Source organism: Callorhinus ursinus, unplaced genomic scaffold (assembly GCF_003265705.2).
Source record: "Callorhinus ursinus isolate GAN/ISIS: 27379988/994484 unplaced genomic scaffold, GSC_fseal_2.0 scaffold28, whole genome shotgun sequence".
Lineage (NCBI taxonomy): Eukaryota > Metazoa > Chordata > Mammalia > Carnivora > Otariidae > Callorhinus > Callorhinus ursinus.
In genome coordinates, this window is record NW_027397090.1 from 16,671,018 (window position 1) to 16,692,874 (window position 21,857).

At 42.1% G+C, this 21,857-nt stretch overlaps 1 protein-coding gene across 3 annotated transcripts in view; it reads right to left on the bottom strand.

Moving 5' to 3' along the window:
- LOC112838788 (contactin-associated protein-like 3) overlaps positions 1–21,857 on the bottom strand; it is a 204,326-nt gene that overhangs the window by 38,008 nt on the left and 144,461 nt on the right. For 2 of the 3 annotated variants that reach the window (XM_073878175.1, XM_073878173.1), the window contains exons 13-15: positions 14,730–14,930; positions 11,050–11,206; positions 5,099–5,226 (exon numbers count right to left, since the gene is read on the bottom strand). In XM_073878175.1, the coding sequence (XP_073734276.1) occupies positions 5,099–5,226; positions 11,050–11,206; positions 14,730–14,930 (486 nt within the window). The remainder of the gene's footprint in view (positions 1–5,098; positions 5,227–11,049; positions 11,207–14,729; positions 14,931–21,857) is intronic. The other variant, XM_073878174.1, reaches the window with a different exon arrangement.

Sequence of the window (21,857 nt, forward strand, 5' to 3'; positions counted from 1 at the left end):
AAACTGAGGGTTCTAGAGGGTAGGGGGGTGGGGGGATGGGTTAGCCTGGTGATGGGTATTGAGGAGGGCACGTTTTGCATGGTGCACTGGGTGTTATGAACAAACAATGAATCATGGAACACTGCATCAAAAACTAATGATGTAATATATGGTGATTAACATAACAATAAAAAAAAATTTTAAAAAAAATGTTTTGTTTTTATAGATCTCTGCTTTTAATTGATTTCTCTTATCTTATTTCCTTCCTTCTGCTATTTTGAAATTTTTTTCTTCTTTTTCTAAATTCTTAAGGTAAAAGCTTAAATTATTGAGACCTTTTTCTTTCATACTATAAGCACTTAATGCTATTAATATCCCTCTAAGTACTGCCATAACTGCCTCCCACCATTTTTGATATGTTGTATTTTCTTTTTCATTCAGATCAATTTATTTTATAATGTCTGTTGAGACCTCCTTGACTCATTTATTATTTAGCAGTTTGGTGTTTAATTTCTAAGTGTTTGGAGACTTTCTCAGTCTCTTTGTTCTTTGTTTCTAGTTTAATTCATTTATGCCAGAGAATGTATTTTGTATGATTTATTTGATATGTGCTCAAGTTTGTTTTGTGACACAGAATATGGTGTATCCATGTGCATTTGAAAAGAATATGTATTTTACTGTTGCTACGGTGTTCCATAAATGTCAATCAAATTCTGTTGGTTTGTGGTGACATTCAGGTTTTATGTACACTTTGCTTGTTTTCCCCTATTAGTTCCAAAGGTTATTGAGAGAGGAGTATTGGATTCTCTAATTATAATTATGAATTTGTCTACTTCCCCTTTCCATCCTGTCAGTTGTTATGTATTTTGAAGCTCAGTTACTAGTATAACCCATTTAGGATTCTCATGTATTCTTAATCTCTTTTTGTATCTATTAATTTTCTATGCTTTCAAACAAAAACTTTAATACAGAAACTCCAGCTTTCTTGTCATTAGTGTTTGTGTAGTATATCTTTTCCTGTCCCTCTTTTTAAACTTGTGATGTCATTATATTTGAGGTGAGTTTCTTGTACACAGTACATAGTTGAGTCATAACAATCTGTCCTTTAATTGGTTTGTTTAGACCAGTCATATTAAATACAAATGTTGACAAGTTTAATTTAGTTCTATCATTTTATTATTTTTTCCTATTTGTTATACTTTTTTGTTCTTCTGTTTCCCCTTTTCTCTCTCCTTTTGGGTTAAACATTTTTTAGTATTCTACTTTTGTTTGTCTGTAGCAGTTCCTTGATTGGTTATTTTAGGAATATATATATATATATATATACACTTACCTTTTCAGAGTCTGCTCAGAATCTACATTTTAACCACTTGGACTCATATGTCAAAACCTCGCCAACGATTCTGTCACTTTACTGAGTCCCTTTATTTGTTGTTGCCAAATGTATTTCATCTGTACAAATTAAAAGCTCTATGAAATAATGTTGTATTTTTTGCTTTCAACCCACAAATATACTTAAAATAACTCTACAGGAGAACAGTCTATTATATGTACCCCGATGTTTACCATTTCTAATGCTGATTTTCTACCCCTGATGTCCCAAATTTCCTTCTGATATCATTTCCCTTCTGACTTGAATCTTGCTTTAGAAAGTCTTTTAAAGTATCTTCTAGTAAGGAATGCTTTTAGCTTTCCTTCACCTGAGAATTTCTTTATTTTATCTTTATCCCTGAAGGAGACTTTTGCTGAATATAGAATTCCAGACTGACAATTCTTTACGATTAGCACTTGACAAATGTTTTGCCACTTCCTTCCTGGCTTCCATATTTTTAATGAGAAAGTCACTGCCATTTGAGTAGGTGAATGTATCATTCTTCTCTCTGGCTGATAGCAAAACATCCCTCATTGCCTTTGTTTTCAGCAGTTTGATAATGATGTGTCTGGAGGTGACTTTCTTTGAGTTTATCCTGTTTCAAGTTCATTCAACTTCTCAAGTCTTTTTTTGGCAAACTTGGACATTTTTCAGCCATTTTTTTTCAAAAAAAATTTTTTTTTCAGCACCACACTTCCGTTTGCTTCTGGATGTTCAATTATATGAATGTTAGATCTTTTGTTGTTGACTTACAGTTCCCTGAGGCCCTGTTCATTTTTAGATTTTTTTCTTTCTTTTGGTCAGATGAGTCATTCCTGTCATTAAGGCCAATGACTGTCTCATCTCAGATCCACTATTTGGCCCACCCAGGGCATCTTTTATTTCAGTTCCATATTTTTCAGTTCTAAAGTTTTCATTTAGCTCTTTGTATATCCTATTTCTTTGGTGAAATGTTCTTTTTCTCTTTGCTGCAAAAGTGTTTATGATTACTTTTTAGAGTTCTTATGTAATAGCTGTTTTAAACTCTTTATCAGTTAATTCTAACCTCTGTGTCATATCTGCATTAGTATCTGTTGATTATATTTTCCCAAGCCAGCTTACATTTTCCTGGTTCTTTGTGCTAAGTAATTTTGGATTATTTCCTAGATATTTTAAATATTATATTAATAAACTCTGGGCTTTGTTTAAATGTTGTGGAACATGTTGATTTTATATATATACATGTACACATTTTATTTTTTCTTTTTAATTTATTTAGGGTTTTTTTTGCTGGCAGTTGGCCTCATTAAGATCTGGCCACACATTCCCACCTGCCTTCTGTGGGCTGTCTCTAATGGCAGTCCAGTTTTCAAAGTCTTTGCAGCACGACTCAGCTCTCCCCTTCTCATGCACCATCCAGTGGCCAGCCTGGGTCTTGGGTCTGAGACTCTCGGCTCAGTTCTCAACTTCTTGGGTCTACAGTTAGGATCGGATCCATGCATGTGTCACTCTGAGGTGAGCCCAGGACTTCATAAACAACATATAACATGCTTTCCTGAACTGTCACCTCCCTCTGCTCTTCCAGGAACTTTCTGGTTCCCTGGTCTCCCTTTTCAGTCACAGAACCAGAAAATGGGCTCTATTGAGACTGCTCTATAGTGCTCTCCTGTGCAACTGTACCAAGTCCATTGCCAAGTAATGGGTGAGTGGAGAAAGAGAACAAAAATAAGAGGAGTCTTCCCACCATCTCTGAGCCACAGCTGCCCTATTCAGAGCGAAAGTCCCCTTCCAAGGTCCTGGCTCTTATGCATTCTCAGGACAACTTCTGCTGCTATTGCCATGGGTCTGCCTGGATAGAAAAAGAGGGAAATGGAATTCCTGCATTCCCCAAGAGTTAGGAATTCTCTGTTCCCTCCTCCAGCCAGGGCTAGATGGCTTCTCCCGGGACCTCTTTGTGACCCAGTGCCCACGTCTGGCTTGGCCGACAGATGCTGGAGGAAAAAGCAAGTGGTGCCTTCTGGTTTCTCTTCCTTGCTGCTGTTTGCTTCCCAGGGTCCTGAGATAACTGTTTCAGGCCTTCTGCCCAGGTTTTATGGGGAGACTCAGTGGGAGAGATGAGGTGGGTGTGCTTCATTCGTCTTATCCGGACACAGAGCTGTCGTCTGCAGTTTAAGGTCATGAGTGGGAAAAACAATTTTTCGTACTATCATCAGTCAAGGCACATCAATATGTTCATTACATTTTGATGATCCACCTCTCAATATTTTTGTCATCTGAAGTAGGAAACTTACTTTTTCTCAATAGCAAGTTTCAGAAATGCCAGGATTTCCTCACATGGCAACATTTCCTACGGGCCGCCAGGGAGGGTTGTGGCTCCGCGGGCTCAGAGGGCAGCATGGCCATGGCAGCCTTGGTGGACTTTGTACTTTGGCCTCTCCTCTGAGACGCGTGCCACTGGAGAGTCTGGGCCAGAGGACTGACGTGCCCTGACTTAGCCTTCTGGCCATTATGTGGAGTCTCAGGTAAGTGGGGAAGGTGGCCAGTGGGCAGGCCAGTTAAGCCACGGCAACAATCCAGGTGCTGGCGGCCATGGAAGTGGATTCTGGACCTGTTTTTGAAGTGTGAAGCAATATGATCTGTATTTGTGGATGAATCAGATGTGTTTTAAGGGAGGAGAGAAGTTATGAGTGACTGTCATGTTTTCAGTCTAAGCAAAAGGAAGAATGAAGTTGAGTTGCCATGCACTGAGTTGGGGAAGGTTGCTGTGGAAACATTTTTATTTTCGGTACAGAATAATCAGTTGAATGCCAGAGGTGGGAGTTCAGGGAAACTGGGCTTGAGGTAAATAGATGATGGATTCATTGACATCAATGTGCTATTTAAGGCCATGATTCTGTTGGAAACAGCTCACCACTGGAGAGCAGAGGGAAGGAGGGCTGAGGATGCAGGGCTGGGACACCCCAAAGGATGCCACTGGCATGGGGAAGGATAAAGGAGGGAAAACCCAGAATTTTGTGGGTAAGCTGGCAGCCAAATAAAGACCTGAATCAAAGAGTGAATCAGGAGAGGACACCAAAGTGGCTGACAGGTCAACTCAGATGACACCTGAGAGTAAAACTTGGATATAGCAATGTCGAGGTCTCACTGATGAGCTGGAAAAAGCAGTTTTTAGGGAGTGATGGAGGAGAAGGCCTAAAGAGAGTATATTCAAAAGGGATTAGAAAGAGGTAAATTAAAGGTAGAGTGGATATATTTTATTTCAGTTAGTTTGGGAGAGGGAAGGATACAAAAGAAATCCAGATGCAGTTGGAGGGGTAAGGAGAGTTAGGACCACTGAGGTTTGCAAAACTGTCAGAGGGTATTAATGAAGAGGTACCCTTGATGGTTTCTGTCACCCCATTTCTCATTATCTTACCAGTTTTAGGCTTCTCAGCACTCATCCAATACTTATACTTAGTAGGCAGATATTAGATGTTTGCTGACCGGGTGATACAATATTTCAGATCATTCCATGAACATTCACAGCAATAGTCTGATTTAAATACTACATAGAGGACTCATACTCCAAAGGTAATAGAACATTTCTCATTTTTTTTTTCTCAAGTACAATGCCAATATACACTTCTTTTATAAGTTAACACATTCCTAATGAAATGCAGATTATTAGGATAGACGGTGTTTTTATGAACTCAGGCAGCTACATGTCTTCTAAAACATTGACATGTATTTTCCAGGGCCAAGACAGTTCCTCTTGCTGCCACTACTTACTGTCCCCCCAGCAGAGCAGAGGCCCCAGAGCATAAGCCGCTTCTGAATGTGGTCGGCCTGTGGTGCTCATCACAACCTGAGTGACTGGCAGGTGCTCCTTATGAGAAAGGATTACTGTGTCGCTGGTCCTACAAAACAAATACGGCCACCTTAACGTTATTCTGAATGACATCCAGAGAAGTAATAAATAGTCTCTTATTGCATTAAGATTAAGCTAAATTTGTAAATACATAACAGTAAGGAAATCAAACGGCTCATATGAACTCTTACATAGTAACGTATTAAATAAGGTCATTTGAGGATCAGAGATCCTTGTTTGTCTATGTGACCACAGAGAAAATAGCAGGCAGGTCCAAAATCATAACCATCAGTGTGGGCATGAGATTATATTTTCACTGCAATGAAGTAGCTCACTGCACTTGCCAATCTAGCCACCGTGTAAGATTTAAATGCAGAACTTACACGTGCAAGATCTGCCTGGCTTCATTTAAAAAAAAAACAAAAACAAAAACACCTGACTGAAAAGATTTAGGTTTTCAATTCCCAGATTTTTTTTTCTTTTACTAAAATTTTCAAAATTCCTATCGTGGGTACTAGGCATTCCCTTACTTATTGATGCCATCCATTAAAAAAAATAAAGAAAAGATTGATTCAAAACCAAATTGAAAGTATGACACAATGTGCTCTTAAAATTAATAAATGAGGTAATGCATGGGAAGTGCTCTGTCCATGACTGTCACCGTCCATTCATTCGACCAACATTTAGTGCACAGTGTTTCCTTGCCAGGCCCTGTGTGTCGGGGACATGGGCATAAAAACCACCATCGATGTCCCCAGGAAACCTAGTGGATATTATAAATAATAACAAAAATGTAATTGTAATTTAATAAAATCATGTAAGTGAATATTTAGGACAGCATTAATGTCAATGGTTCCAATACAACAAAAACTAGAATAGAGCCAGAAGTCCTGGGCAGTCAGCTGGCTGTACCACCAACCACCTCTCTGGGCAAAGAAAGAAGATTTTTCTGCACCTTGAAAGTTGTTCATATTTTTGTTGCATACTTCAATTACATATGTACTTTGGATTTAGGAACAAATAATAGTTTGTCTAATGTATTGTTCAGGTGCCCTGTGTCTGTGTAGAACCTAGGAAGTTTTAATTTCTAACAATTACAAAGGCCCCCCTCACTCTGATATATACAAATGGAAGCATCTGAAACTGACATTTTTGCAAGTCAAGACAATCAGCAATTTCGAATGGTTCAGCCTAATAGCTTTGCTTCGAAAAAAATCTGCATCACTTAATAATCGTTCTGTTGAGGCATCAAAAATATTCTTTTGAGGTAGAAATTTTAAAATTATTAACATTTTTATTTTGCTTAAAAAATGTAACAAAATGTCAGTACATATTAGTAAGATATGAAAAATTTGAACTAAATATTCTGAAAGTTCAGAAATAATATTTTTTGAATCAGATAGTTTTCAAAAATCAGACGAACTAAAACCCCAGGGCTTTATCTGGGTGAGGCCCTGCAATTTCTGTGCATGGAAGCACACAGGCTGGTCATCCCAGACACCCAACACCTGGCTTTGTTGGGCACGGGACAGGTGGTCGGTCACAAGCTAGAAGGTGTCATGGATTGTGGGGGGAGTCAGTCTGAAAATATATTTGTTATAAATGTGGGGCTAACGCACCCAATTAATTCCTGGTGTTAAGTATCAGTAAACGTTACAAATAAACATTTTAATTCCTGTCATTGCTCTTTTGGTAGAACATCTAGAGGGAAAATGTAAGTGCATTAGTTATTCATTGAGTATTCCTGAATTTTAAAGAACCATTTAAAAGCTACATTTATAATGTAGTGAAAAGCTACACTTTAATTGTTTCTAGCAATGACAAAGCACACAGAGCCCTGCAAAAAAACTTAAGGAGAATCATAATGGGTAATTGTGTGTATTAAAGCAGATATCATAATAAGTTCTTTTTTTCATTCTGTTGTTTGCAAAGTAACTTCCCGAAACTGAGGAAATTTTTAAAAACTCTGATTTGAAAATTCTTTATCAGCGCAGGTCATTCCCAAATGCCCATGCTTCATGTAGGACAATATTCATTGCCCTGGTCCCCAGACTCATTCAAAATTGCCAGAATTTAGTTATATCTCAGTTTTTTTTTTTTCTTGCTTCTCTATTTTTTTGTTCCAAAAGTTGGGAGCGTTGCCTATCTGGGCATGATGATTTCTCACAATCAGTTTCAAACATTCAGTGAGAGGACTTCCAAAGCCGCATCCTTTTTGTTTTCAGTTCTGAGTGCTCTAGAGATTCTTCTTACCACTGGCTGTTCTGCAGCAGACTTTTTCTGAGGTATAACAGAGCCATCACGACTTTTGAGTCGTGGGAAAAGCTACAGGGAACAAATATCGGGTCAGCTTTTGCATTTCATAATTGTTCAGGGGAAAGCTACACTGGGGACAACCTAATGACTCCCATCCGGAGTTCCCCATTTTGAAAGCTCCCAGGCTCTCTGTCCATTTGCTCACCCCTTCGGCAAACCCCCTGTGTTCAGTTACTGCAGTCCCGCGACACTCCGTGTCCAGTATGGCCAGGCTCCACCGCTGGCTTCCGCCTTCAGAACTGTTATCGGCCATTGCTTTTCCACGTACATCTTAAACAGTGTGTCACTGTCTCAGACACTAAACAAATGTTTGGCATTGGAATTAAATGGAATCAAGAAAATACTCATTTTACCCACTCATGGCAGTCATGTCATGTCTCCACTTAGATACGTCTTCTTAGACTCTCATAATAAAGTTTTAGGATGTCTTTTCCACAAAATTTTGCATATTTTTGTTATCTTTATTCCAAGGCACTACAGTCTTAGTGTTGATTTTGCAAGAGGTTTTTAGAATATTTTCTTATGGTAACAAGCTCTTCATAAGAATTCACAGTTATTCTAAGATTCAGTAAGTAGCCTTACTAAATTCTCATTAATTTCAATAATATTTCTGTATATCCTCTTGGGTTTTCCTGGTAGGCAACCATATTTTCTACGAATAATGTAATCTTCCTTTCCTTGTTTCTAATCATTTGTGGCTTTGAAATGCCTCCTATATTTTTTTGTCCCTCTACTAATCATTTCTGACCTAAATGCACTGTAATCAGAGAAATTGTCCATATGATAACAACTACTACAAAATTTTCTGGGTTTTGCTTTATGAAATATTAGGAGAATCAGTTTGCAAAAATGTGCCATTTGTGCTTGAGAGTATTATATATTCTATAATTTTCAGTGCCTACCAAATCAAGTGGTTGATTTCATTTAAAAATGTTCTGTATCCTTAATAGTTCTTGTCCTCCTGATTTACCAAGTGCTAACAGATATGTGCTTAGACCTCTTCCTATAATGTTTGACTCGTATATTCCTTCTTTCAGTTCAGCCAATTATTTTCTATATACATTTTGAGTCATTTTTATTAGAAACATACAAGTTTAGGATTATTAGGGGTTTTCTGATGAAATTAAAAAGCATCATGATATGGTGATAGTAATTGTTGTCCATATTAAGACATTAAAATTTTGGGGCGCCTGGGTGGCTCAGTTGGTTAAGCATCCGACTTTGGCTCAGGTCATGATCTCAGGGTCCTCTGATGAGCCCCAAGTTGCTGGGCTCTCAGCCCTCTCCCTGTGCCCTTCTCCTACTTACGTGCTCTGCCCTTCCTCCCACTTATGTGCTCATGTGTGCTTTCTCTCTGTCGAAAAATCTTTAAAAAAAAGACTTTAAAATTTTACTTACTTCTGTGCATATTTGTTTGGTAAGTTGTATTTAGCATTTTGCTTTCAACATTTCTAGGCATACAAACAAGATATAATTATTTTTAATTCAAAATGATCTATCTGGATTTCAATGGCTATTTTTGTCACATTTATTGTTCATGATTACTCATACATTCTTACATTATTTTGTTGCTCGTTGTTTCCTCTTCTTCTTAAAATTTTATTTCCTACCTTCTTTTGAATTAATTAAGTTTTCAAAATCCCATTTTTTTTCCTTCCTTCCCTCTGTTGATTTGAATATTGGGTAGTTGCTATTCTTTAGCGGCTACACTTAAAATTTTAATATATGCACTGTAAGCAATTTAAGGCTGACAAATTTCTATGGAACAAGTTTTAAAGTTCAATCATGTTTTTATTTCTAAACATGGCTTTAGTTCCTTTGTCAATCACAATCATTTTGTTAATAGGATCGGATTGCCCCCTCCTGTTTCAATTCCACATATGCCGGGATACGTGACTGGTATCTGGTATTTGCCTCTTTTATTTTTTTTAACCTCTGAGTTTACACATTTCTTTCCTCAATATTTTTTCTTGCATCTGAGACTCTCCTTACAAGTTCACCTACTTTCATTCTGAAAACCATTCTTGAAACTTCCTCTTGTGGAGTCCGCGGGTGGTGTATTTCTTCCGTGTCTGTCTGTCTGGGTGTTCACTGTATCTCGGCCGGGGACACAGCTGGAGTCGGACAGTTGGTGTGCTCCTGCACAGCCGCGGAGTGCCCGCGGGGCTGAGCTCGGCTGGCTCCCAGGGTCCTTGCTTTGGCCTCTTTTGGCCACCTCTGCCCCCTTTCTCATTCTCTTTAATCTTCCTTGGTTTCAGCATGATGTGTCTACAGATGGATTTACTTTTATTTATCCTGTTGGGCATCCCGGTATTTTCTCAAATCTGGTCATTTCTTAGCTATTTGATTATCACCTTTAATTATCGCCAGTCTCCTCTTTTGAAACTTGACTCAGACACCTGTTCAGCCTTCTCCACACCACCCCTCCCCGCCCTGCTTGCCTTCCCCCCATGAGAGTCTCTCTGTGCTACAGTCCCTGCCACTTATCTGTACACATTTTCCATTTCACCAGCGTTCTGATCACTTGTGTCTAATATCTGATCCGACAAGTCTTAAATTTCAATGATAAGATTTTCATTTCTAAACATCCGTTTGGTTCTTTTGGAAATCGTGATCACCTTTGTCGACCGTATTTCATTGCTTTCTCACGTTTCCAATCCCAGGCCTTACTTTTCCAACAGCTCACGTATTCATTTTATCTTATGTTCTTAATGTATCCATGATCTGGGATTTTTAGGCATCGGTTTACTCTGTGGATTCTTCTGCCTCCCACTTCTGCCCCCCGGGGCTGTGTAGCACTGATTGTGAGCTCATGTTTGGTGGCATCTTATCTGCGGGAATCCTAGGGGAGGGCGGGCCTCCAGCAAGAATGTCCCGTAATTCTATGATGATCCATCAGTGCTGCCAACCTGTGGCCACACTAACTTAATTCAAGGACCATGTAAATTTGAACTCCAAATCTGTATGAGGGCAGGTCTCATGAGTTTTCAGGGAGTTATTTCTTGCTACCTGGAGTGCTAGCTGGAAGATTTGTCCCTTTCCACCTTCTTTGTGGGTTTGGAAGCCTTCTGAGACCTCCAGCAATAGGGAGAGGTTTGTGTTCCATAATCCCCTTTTGTGCACTCCGGGCTTTGTTTGATTTCCCCTATGTGGCCATTTAAAAATGCAGCTAGCAGTGGAAGGAGGTGAGCAAGCAAGCCTGGGTCAGCTATGGGGCAGTCATCTTATCAATTGGGTTAAACTTAACTGTAGGAAAGCCTGGTAATTGTACTTTCAGTGAATGGGAAACATTAATCTGGTATTCCTATTTTGTCTTATTAGAAAAAAAATAAAATGGACATGATTAGTTATTCACAAGTAAACAGAAATAGCTACCTTAACACTTTAGGCTTTGGATTAATTACATTGTACACATCAAAGCTTATACCTTGAACTGGCTAGGGAATACTTTAATCTCTTCTCTTTATAGAACTGTCTCGTCCAATGTCTGCCTAAGTCACATAGTTTAAGCAATAACAAATTAACAGTTTGCACAGGGAAATTATATGGAAATCACCATTCATTCCGGTCAGCATCACAGTTGCAGTAATACTGAGAATCAAGGCAGTTCCCCTGTAATCCACAAGCACATTTTTGAGCATCAGGCAGAGAACCTCCCCAGTAAGTGTGTGTTTCATTGGTTCTTCCAACCCACCAGCTCACTGGGGTTCCATCTGAAAGACAAGTATGAGAAAGGTGACACCTACTTTGCCCCCCACTGCCTGCCTCCCCAGTATAGTCCTTTACTCCCCTCTATTTGAAACATAGAGACTATTTTAGACGTGAGCAGATGTTAACTCCGCAACAGGATCATTTCTAAGAGGACTTCCAACTGTTTAAAAAATATTTCCATATCAAGACTTACGTTCTTACCATATGTTTTACTTTTATTAGAAAATGAGCAAGTTGTCCCTACCTCATTCAGGCATGATATTTACATATTTCTCTTGAGGACTCCAATCACATCATTTATCTGGACATAACATAACAAAGAACTGTCATTTAAAAAAAAAGAAAACCAGAGAAATTTATACCCTGAATCCAGAATCTGTTCGAGAGTCTAAAATGCCACTCAAAGAATGTAATATTATGAGGCAAAATACAGATTTCTTTTCTATTAGCTGAAAACACTGGTGCTATCCTGTCATGTCTTAAAAGTCTCATGGAAGAAGAATGTGCTTCTTCCTGTACTGAATGGGTTGGCTTTGTATTTGGAAACCACAGACATGGTGCGGACAAGCCTCCTTCATGCCCGAGGTGGGTCCTGGGCTCAGGACAACTGAGGCCAGTATAGCTGGATGCTTCAGCACAACCTCCTCCTCAGGGCAACCCACAATTAACTGACAGGGCCGGAGGCCGCCTCAGCTCTGCAGGGCAGTGGCCACTGCTGATGCCGCAGGGCAGATGTGCAGGGCACCTGGGTGAGAATGATTAGGAAGGAGGGCCCTCCGGAGGGTGGAGGGAAACAGTGCCTCATAAACAGAGAATCAGAGCAGGAGGAGAAATGGAAGTGACCTCCATCAATCGGCCTGTAAAGATGCCCGTCCATTTCCGCATGCTCTCTCCTTCAAACCCTCAGGGTGTCCCCCCCGCCCAGGCACCCACCGGGAATCTGGAACACATCCCACCTTCTCCCTAACTTCCAGGCCACCACTCCCTGTTTGATGAGACTTCACCTTCTGCTGACAGCCTCCCAGCCGGTAAACACAACGGGCCGTATTCATTACCGCCCACTGCAGGCCCGCTGGGTGAGATGTGCGCCAAGAAATCAATGTCTGCAATCTTTTTTTTTTTTTTTTCTCAGTGTGTTGAAAACTTATCTCCAGGGGGTGGAAGATCTTTTCAACTTAAACGGATATTTTTCAAAACACCATTTTAAACATGTGATTATTCAACACTCATTCTTTTCATAGATGGAGGAGCGAAGAAATCATTGCACACAGATGCACAACTGTTTGTTTACATCCGAATTTTTCGTTTTCTCTATAGAGTTAAGAACCAGCAAGTGTTGTTAAAGGTGCAGAATGCATTTGGCTCCTTTCAAGGTTTCTCTGAGAGATCTAGAGAATTTGCAGAAGGAATCATTAAGAACAACACAAAGAAGAAGAAGGGCCTGGAAGGAAAGAGAACAGGGCTCCCCAGCCTCCAACACCTCAGCCCCTGGTTGGCTGTCCTTCACTCTGGCCACAACGACAATCCTCAGGGACCTTAGCACTCACAGTATGGAGACTGAACAGTCTCCTGGAATCAACCTTTGCTGTCCTTGAGCTCCCTCTTTAGCCCCCCAGAACCACATCCCCCTGAAACCATCTACAGCATAGAGACCTAACAGCTGTGGCAGGAAAAAGGCGGCCGGACCCCACTGCTCCCCAGCAGCCCTCCTGGGAAACCACGCAACCCAGGGCCTGTGACACTGAGGCCCCAGCCCTGCATTCTCTCCTCTCACGATTAACCCTGGATTCCTGATAACGTCTGAGAATTTGAACACGAGGGAATTCTTGGGGAAAAAGTGGATTTCGATGGAGATTCTCATTCCCAATCCTCTCTATGACACTCTTAAGCTCCCTGCTCTGCATGCGGCAGCCACCTGGTGTGGTTTCACACTGCGACATTCTACTGAAGGCTCCCGGTGGAGGCTCCTTGTTACCACTCCTCCCACTCAAGGGTAGCATCATGCTGCGCTCGCCCATTCCTGTCTATTGATGATGCACGGCGAATTAGTGCAACCATTTTAAGGTCTATTAGGCTACACTATTTTAGGCCTACCTCATCTGCACCCTAATTAAGAGCTTCTGGAATTATACAGATCTGTACTGAGTCTGTCTAAATGAGGTTTGTACTACAAATTCTCCAGTAGCAGAATATAAGAAATGCAGCCACCTCGAGCAGTATATAGATAATGAGGTCCCTCGTTTTGTCTCTTTAGTGGCTGTTTAACAAGTTTAAAAGCCTTTCCTCATTCCATCTTTACCCCAACCCCAGCTAAAGACTTGGTTTTGTTGCTTCTGTTGCTGCTTTACATATTGCTATGGGAAGGAGGACAATCAAGGAATCACTTGCAAATCAATTAGGGAGACACTGGCCTTCCGTGTGGGGATTCTTTACTGACCCATACAGTATGTCCAGGTTGTGGGACAGACCACACGCCAGCGTGCACGAGTTTGTTCCCGGGTTCACTGGGTGGTTTTGCTTTCTGACCCCACTAGCGGCTGGTGTGAACACCGCTCCGCCTTCGCCTCCTTTCCCTGGTCCGACAGCCCAACCCGCATTTTTCCATAGCACTGAGTTCCTCCCCTGGAGGCTGCTTTCTCCTTCCTCCGGGAACATACCAGTTTAGCTCAGTCATCTATTTGGCAGAAATAACTCACAGTAAGCACTAAACCCTCTAGCACTAACTATGCATTCAATACATCGGAGAGAGGCAAATAAGTAGTGTTTGCTTCATGCATTTTATCGATGTTGTGCAAGTAGGTTCTGGCAAGGTTAGTGTCTGAGTGCTAAAGACTCTGAGGGATGAATCCCAGGGCCGCTGAGTAACAGCCTCGGAACCTGAACTCAGAGGACCCTAACTACCGCCCTCCACTCACTCCGCTCCCCAGATGTCTGATCAGCCTCCCAAAAACCAAGGAGTGTCATGAGGGCAGCGGGGTTGCACGTTCTGACAAAATGAGGTATTCCAAAGGAAGAAAATACAAAACCAAAAACAGAATTTTCAAGAATAGAATAGGTATGAAAAATGAGCCACTAGCAGGTATGTTGTATGAGAGGAGCTTCATGATACCAACATTGTTCCCTGGTTAATAATTACCCAAGAGACTAATTACATTCAGTCCATGAAAAGAATGTCATGGAACAATCACCTACAGATAACTAAGCCATGCGTGATGTCAGCCATCTTTTCTAAGATAAAACATTCTTGAGGCTCATGGTGCATGAGCACTGAGCATTCATGCTCGTAAGGAGGCTTTCACTGATCGGTTGCCCACTTGAATCTGGGAAGAGACTTCACAGATCATTCACAGCTTTGAACAAGGAGCAACACATATTGACCTTGCTCTTCGCTCCAAGGAAAAGCATCTCTGTAACTTCCAGATTGTGACATGGGCGTTATGGCCACGAGTCCTCATGCACCTGTGGCAGGCCCCTGCCACCCACGGGCATGGCAGCCCATGATGGCTGATGACTCCCACTACTCACCGTGGCCAGTTGAAAGCCTTGACTTCTTGCAGTGAAAGGCCAGCTCTTGTTGGCAGTGGTCCGCACGGTCAATGATGGCTTGGAGCTGGTCCATGCTGGCTGTGTACTTGAGAAACACGGGGTGGGGGCTTTCTCCATTCGAGCTTTTGACCCTGGCCAAGTGGGAGCCATTGTGCTGCACTGAGGTCCAGGTGGTGTCTTCTGGGCAGAAACGGGGTTGGGGGGAGCAGGGAGAGAAAGAGACTGTGACTAGGTTGGAGCGATTAAAAATAAATGTGAAAGTCGGAAGCTACTTTTATCTGAATTAAGGTTTTTATGTTTGTAGCTATCAGGTCTCTTTGACATTGGAATCAACATAAGGGACACTGTTAAACTGTTAATAATGGGGACTCTCTTTATTGGAATTTGTTTTACCCTGAATGCAGCCAACAATTTCAGGGGGGCCAATTCTTAAAATTCTGTGTTATAATACTCAAAGTTATAAATAAAACTTTTTGTCCCTTAATTTATTTCTTTCCGTTACCATAAAAAGAAAGCTAAGTTTTTATTGTGTGTGTGTGTGTGTGTGTGTGTGTACACACACACACACACACATATACTTTTTTTAATGTATATTCCTCATCGGACTGAGCATCTTTTCCTCTGGTAATCAAAGAAATACATAAGAGACACATGGGAGGAATAAGCAGCTCACGTGATCATGCAAAATGATAGGAAATAAGTATTTTTGACAAAAATTGATCGTGTGTCAGCAACTCATCCAGTGGCCAGCACTAAATAATGCAGCCCCTTGGAGTAGCTGATATAACCACTCCTGGCAGGAAGCACAGCTACACAAATGTCTGATATATTTCTGTTATATTGATTACCTGTATTTTTAAAAAGAGATTTAAAAACAATGAAAGAGCACTCCACAATGTTTTAAAACAAGAAGAGACATATCTAGCCTTCTTTTACCTTTCCCCAAATATAACTCCTCCCACAGTGTAAAAGGCCCACGATTCAGTGGCTAAAAGGCTGGCTTCAAGTTGTCCTAACTCAACTACATTTACCAACATCAAGTCACATAACTTCCTCTGTAACACGCATCTGGTGCATACATGATCAGTCTACATATTTCCAAATTATAGGGGCTGGAAACAGTCGCGTGAGGTTTGTTCTTACCACTTTTAATGGCTAATACCTAAACAAGGTTAAAAAATCAAAACGATGCTACCAGGAACCCTCAGAGCACTCCCCACCAGCCCCTCCCCTGTCCTGCCCCGGGAAAAATCTAACAGCCACACTGGTGCTCACAGACCCCATGTGCATCAAATACATCCAGAGATCCAGGGAAGAGAACCCCAAGGGCCATGGAAAGAACTCTAGCTCAAAGCCTATGGAAAACATCACCAAATATGCAAAATCTAGCAGGAACAGGAAGAGACTGTGAGTCAGCATGACTAATGCAGTCATATAGTCAGTTAGGAAAAAAGGCTTAATAGATCATCCCCTCTCTCTACTCAAATGAAGGGGCTGTGAGTGTCCCTATAGCAACTTGAATCCCACAGGTTCCCCACCCCCAATCATGTTTTCACCAGACATTTTATATTTCAATATTTTCCCAGAAAATTACTTAAATGGACCTGGTGTTATTTTTTGCAATTACCTACTCACATTCACGGTCAGGGTTTCTTCCATCAGATGAAATGGGGTAAGAGTAGCCATGGAGAAGCCATGTGCTCTGCTTGGGAGTTCATCAGTTCTAATGCTGGTGTGTCATTTATTTTCATGGTTTATGGTACAGAGAAAAATGCTGTACTTGAGTGGCTCAAACAGGCTAGTGGTCACTATGATGGATTCACGGTCTTGCATGGTTAAAATGTAATCAGAAAAATCTTTTTCAAGTGGAGGGAAGGCAGAGCATGAACAGAATCTCAAAGCTGCCTTTTGAAAAAACAGAGAAATTTCAATGATTGCCCTTTCTGGATATATCATTTCCAAGACCCCAACGAGGGCAGGTTAGGTTTCCCTGATGTGCCACAACGTAGGACTTTCATAGATTTCCAAACTGTAACTGGGAAAGCACCTTTGAGATGCAATATAACCTAAGCTCTAAAGGATGAGGAGACAGACCAAGGAATTTAAGTGAGCAGCGTGCTGGAAAAATACTTCGCTGTTATTCACTGTAGTATGAAGCACAAACGAGATCTGAGGAAATTAATGTAATGAGGGAAAAATTTAAACAGGATTTTTGAACTGTTGCATTAGACCACATCATGTCGTGTTCATCCAGCTCAGTGGAGCCTTTCATCTGCACACAAGCAGGGAGGCTGTCCGTGCTCCCAGCCCACCATTCACTTAGGCAAATCGACCTAAATTAATTTGACGGTTTGGTTTGGTAAGCAGGATATAAAAAAATAACACTGACTCACCATATCATATGACACCCCCTAGTTTCTCTTTATTTTGCCAAATTATATCCACTTTGCGATTTGCAATCCTTCTTACACTGTATAACGTATCTCTGAACTATACAAGGAGGCTTTTAGGGGAAAACAGGTGGTCGAACGGGGAAAAGAAACACATCTTTATTTTTAACAGTCAGGTAAACATGACTCCAAAGCATATCAGCTATGCTCATTTTCATCTCCCTGAGAAAAAAGAGGAAAAAAAAAAAAGACTTCATCACAAAAAACTTGATGCCTGTCTAGGTGGTCAGCCTGTCACTCAGGAGCTGGAAAGTAATCTCAAGGAAAGGGAAGGCAAAAATCCCCTTTCTGACAGATGCCTGAAATGAAGTCCGAGTTGGGTCCAACACCACCTCTCTGGGAATGAAGCCAGCTGCCTGCATCTCTTCCGATGGAAAGGGGCGCTCGAGTTCAAAAGAGAGGAGGAAGGCAACGTGCAAGGCAATTGGACCCGTCACCTCCCATGTGCAGATGAGGAACCAGTGGAGAAGGTGCGCTCACAGTGACACAGGATGGCGGGCAGATGCAATGACTAGCAGGCGACCCGGGAGTCACCAAGATGGCGTGAACACCGCGTCCTGAGAGGGACAGCCCCAAAGCTTCTCAGAACCCCACTGCATTGCTCTCCAGAGGAAAACACCACAGCAGGTGGCCGCCATCTGTTACTCGGCTCAGGTCTCCTGCCGCACAGAACACGAAGGGAAGCCTTAGGGACACCCACTTGCTCAACTTCAGGAAACCCTGCAACTTCACCACGCATTTCTAAGCAACCCATTGTGCCACGGGGCTTTCTGAGTAGTCAAGTTCTCAAAGACAGCTGAGGTCCGTGACCTTTCCGGAGTGCCTCATGCACCTGAGCCTTCTCCTGTTTTTCAAAGGAAAACACTCCTGGGGGGAATAGAACTAGATCACGGACATTGATGTGCACATATGTGCACACGGGGCTGGTGATGGCCAAGCGGCTGCTGTGAACGTCCAGCGGGGGCCCCGAGGAAGACAATGGGGGGGCTCCGATCTGCCCCTGCCCTAGGTCTTGGAGGCACTGGCCCTGCCGTGGTGTCTGTCTACCAGAGCCGGGGAGGATTGGATGTTGGTGTTTCACTGAGGGAAGGGATGACTCCTCCAAGCAGGCAGCCTCCAGGTCCTGGGAGAGGCCCAGAGGTGGTCCTGTCTCAGCCCCAAGGCTTTGTGTCCCTCCCAGTCAATATTTGCATTAGGGCCCTTATAAGGGCTGCCGTTCTTGTCAACAGTTCTGAAGCCTTGAGCTTTGCATGATTTACTATAATGTTTTGCACACAAGAAAATGCTCTAAGACATTACTAACCCCCAAGAGAATGTAGCTACTTCACAGCCTTCTTCTCTTGGGATTTCAGAGAATGATCTTTTCACTTAATAGGTGACACAAAATGCAGCTTTATGTGTCTTCTCATTCATTAGTGTAGGCACCTGCTATTTAACATGGAAGGACACTTCTTCAACACGACTCACAGTCTCTTGAGGCAAGAGATACACGTGCGTGGCCCCGCACCGGGCACCTCCCAAATGCTCAATTACCATGAAATGTCATTAGTGTCTCTCCTTGCATTTCAGCCCACCACACAGCAAGAGAGCAGAATAATTTCCTTGGGGAGAACATTATGTATACACTTAGAAAATTAGATATGGAAGGAGAACTGTGTCATGGTCAATGAGAGAATATGGGTTATAATCTGTGCTCTTGGAAAAGTCAAAAAATTCTCTAAGCCTTCAATGCCATACTTGGTAAATGGGGACAGTGAACCAGGTGGCATCGAAAGACTGAAAACCATTGTTTTGGTCATCTTCAAATGCCAAGGCAATTAACTGGGGATGCTGCTGGCTGAGCAGCAATCTGAGTGTTGTATTTTTATTGTTCCTCAAGACCATTTGCCTGTCCATCCGCAGGCAGGGCCATGGTGATGAGAGCAGGAAAACGAAATTTCCCAAAACATGTGCTTTTCTCCCCCGTTGGGAGCAGTGACAGGACCTGCTCTGGAAGTTGTGCGTCCCCATGCACCCTGGGCATGCCTACTTTGGGAACTCCCTTTAGGAGCTGCAGGAGATCAGCCAGAAAGATGTCCCCTCAGTGGGAGCAGGAAGGATTCTTTCCAGGCAAAAGCCAATATAAAAAGGTACAGGGTCATGGTGCATGACAATCATCAAAGAGCAGCTTTTCTCTTTCTCTCTTTGCTTTCTTCTTAGAAATTCTAACACTTCAACACAATAGAATTTTCTGTAAGAGATACTACTTTCAAACAAAACTTGCCACGCATGACATATGATGATGCCATGCTTACTGTCAATCTCAGTTTTCAAGAGCAAAGCAGAGAACAATGAAATCACGAATCTTTCCAAGCAAAGAAAAATATATACTGCAGCAGCTGTGCATGTGTTCATGAAATAAACTCTCCAACCCACACTCAGAGCCTTTTTTTTTTTTTTTTACAAATTTCCAACAAGTGTTCATACGTACAGGGATACCTCAGAGATATTGCAGGTCCGGTTCCAGAGCACCACAATAAAATATATACTGCAAGATAGTGAATCAGAAGAACCTTTTGGTTTCCACTGCATATAAAAGTTCTGTTTCCACCATACTGGAGTCAATATTAAGTGTGCAATAGCATTAGATCTAAAAAATGTACGTACCTTAATTAAAAATACTTTATTGCTAAAAAATGTTAACCATTAATCTGAGCTCTTAGCAAGCTGCAATCTGCTTTGCTGCTGGAAGATCTCACCTTGATGTTGATGGCTGCTGACTGATCAGAGTGGTGATTGCTGAAGGTCAGGACGGCTGTGGCCGTTTCTTAAAATAAGACAACAATGAAGTTTGTAACATTGATTGACTCTTCCTTTCATGAATGATATCTCTGTAGCACGGGATGCTGTTTGAGAGCATTTTACCCACAGAAGAATTTCTTTCAAACTATCAGTTAAGTTGATGTAATATTCTAAATCCTTTGTTTTTTCAACTGTCTTCACCAGGAGTAGATCCCACCTCAAGAAACCACTTTCTTTGCTCATTCCTCAGCAGCAACTCTTCATCCGTTCAAGCTGTATCCTGAGACGGCAGCAGTTCCGTCCCATCTTCAGGCTCCACTTCTAATCCTGGTTCTCTTGCTATTTCCACCACTTCTGCAGTGACCTCTTCCTCTGAAGTCTTGAACCCCTCAAAGTCATCCATGAAGACTGGAATCTACTCCTTCCAAATTCCTAACAACGTTGATATGTTGATCTCGCCCCACGAATCATGAATGTTCTTCATGGCATCTAGGATGGTGAATCCTTCCCAGAAGGTTTTCAACTGACTTTGCCCAGATCCATCAGAGGAATCACTATGTACGGCAAGTAGAGTCCTATGAAACGTACTTCTTAAATAAGAAGACTTGAATAAGAAATGAAACAAAGAAAAAAGAGACAAAGACTCTTAAATACAGAGAACCAAATGGAGACTGCCAGAGGGGAGGTGGGTGGGAGGGATGGGTGAAAGAGATCAAGGGAATCCAGAGCACACTTAACATGACAAGCACCGAGTCATGCATGGAACCGTTCAGTCGTCATACTGTACCCCTGTACACTTGAAACCAGGATGACACTATAAGTTATACGCCAATAAAAAATATAATTAGTTTAAAAATTTTAAAAAGACTTGCAAGTTGAAATGACTCCTTGATCCATGGGCTGAAGAATGGATGTTGTGTTAGCAGACATGAGAACAACATAAATCTCATTGTCCCGACTCCGTCAGAACTCTTGTGCAACGATCAGGTGCAGAGTCAATAAGTGATGATAGTGTGAAAGGAATCTACTTTTTTCCCTTCCTTAGCGGGTCTCAACAGTGGGCTTAAAACATTCAGTAAACCATGCTGGAAACAGATGTGCTGTCCTCCAGGCTCTGCTCTTCCATTTACAGAGCACAGGCTGAGTAGATTTACCATAACTCCTACGGGCCCTAGGATTTGAGAAATGATAAAGAAGCACCTGCTACAAGTTAGAAGTCGCCAACTGCACGGCCCCGACAAGGCGATCAGCCTGTCCTTGGAAGCTTGGAAGGCAGGCACTGACTTCTCCTCTCTAGCCAGGAAAGTCCTAGATGGCATCTTCTTCCTGTGAGAGGCTCTCGCACCCACACTGAAAATCTGTGGGTCGGTGGAGCCGCCTTCGGTAATGACCTCGGCTCCATCTTTTGGATCACTTGCCGCAGCTCCTCCATCGGCACCTCCTGCTTCGCCTTGCACTTTTACGCCCCGGACACGGCTTCCTTCCTTAAACCTCAGGAACCGATCTCTGCTAGCTTCAGGCTTTGCTTCTGCAGCTTCCTCCCCTCTTCCGCCTTCACGGAATTGAAGAGAGTCAGGGCCTCGCTCCGGGTTAGGCTTTGGCTGAAGGGAATGTCATGGCTGGCTTGACCTTTTATCCACCAAACGTTCTCCACGTCAGCAATAAAGCTGTTTCACTTTCCTATCATTCGTGTGTTCACCGGGGTGGCCCTTTTAATTTCCTTCAGGAGCTTTTCCTTTGCATTCACAACTTGGCTAACTGGCACAAGAGGCCTCAGCTTTCCACATGCCTTCCTCACTAAGCTTTAACCGTGTCTAGCTTTTGATCGAAAGTGAGAGGCAGGGGCGGAGCAAGATGGCGGAGGAGTAGGAGACCT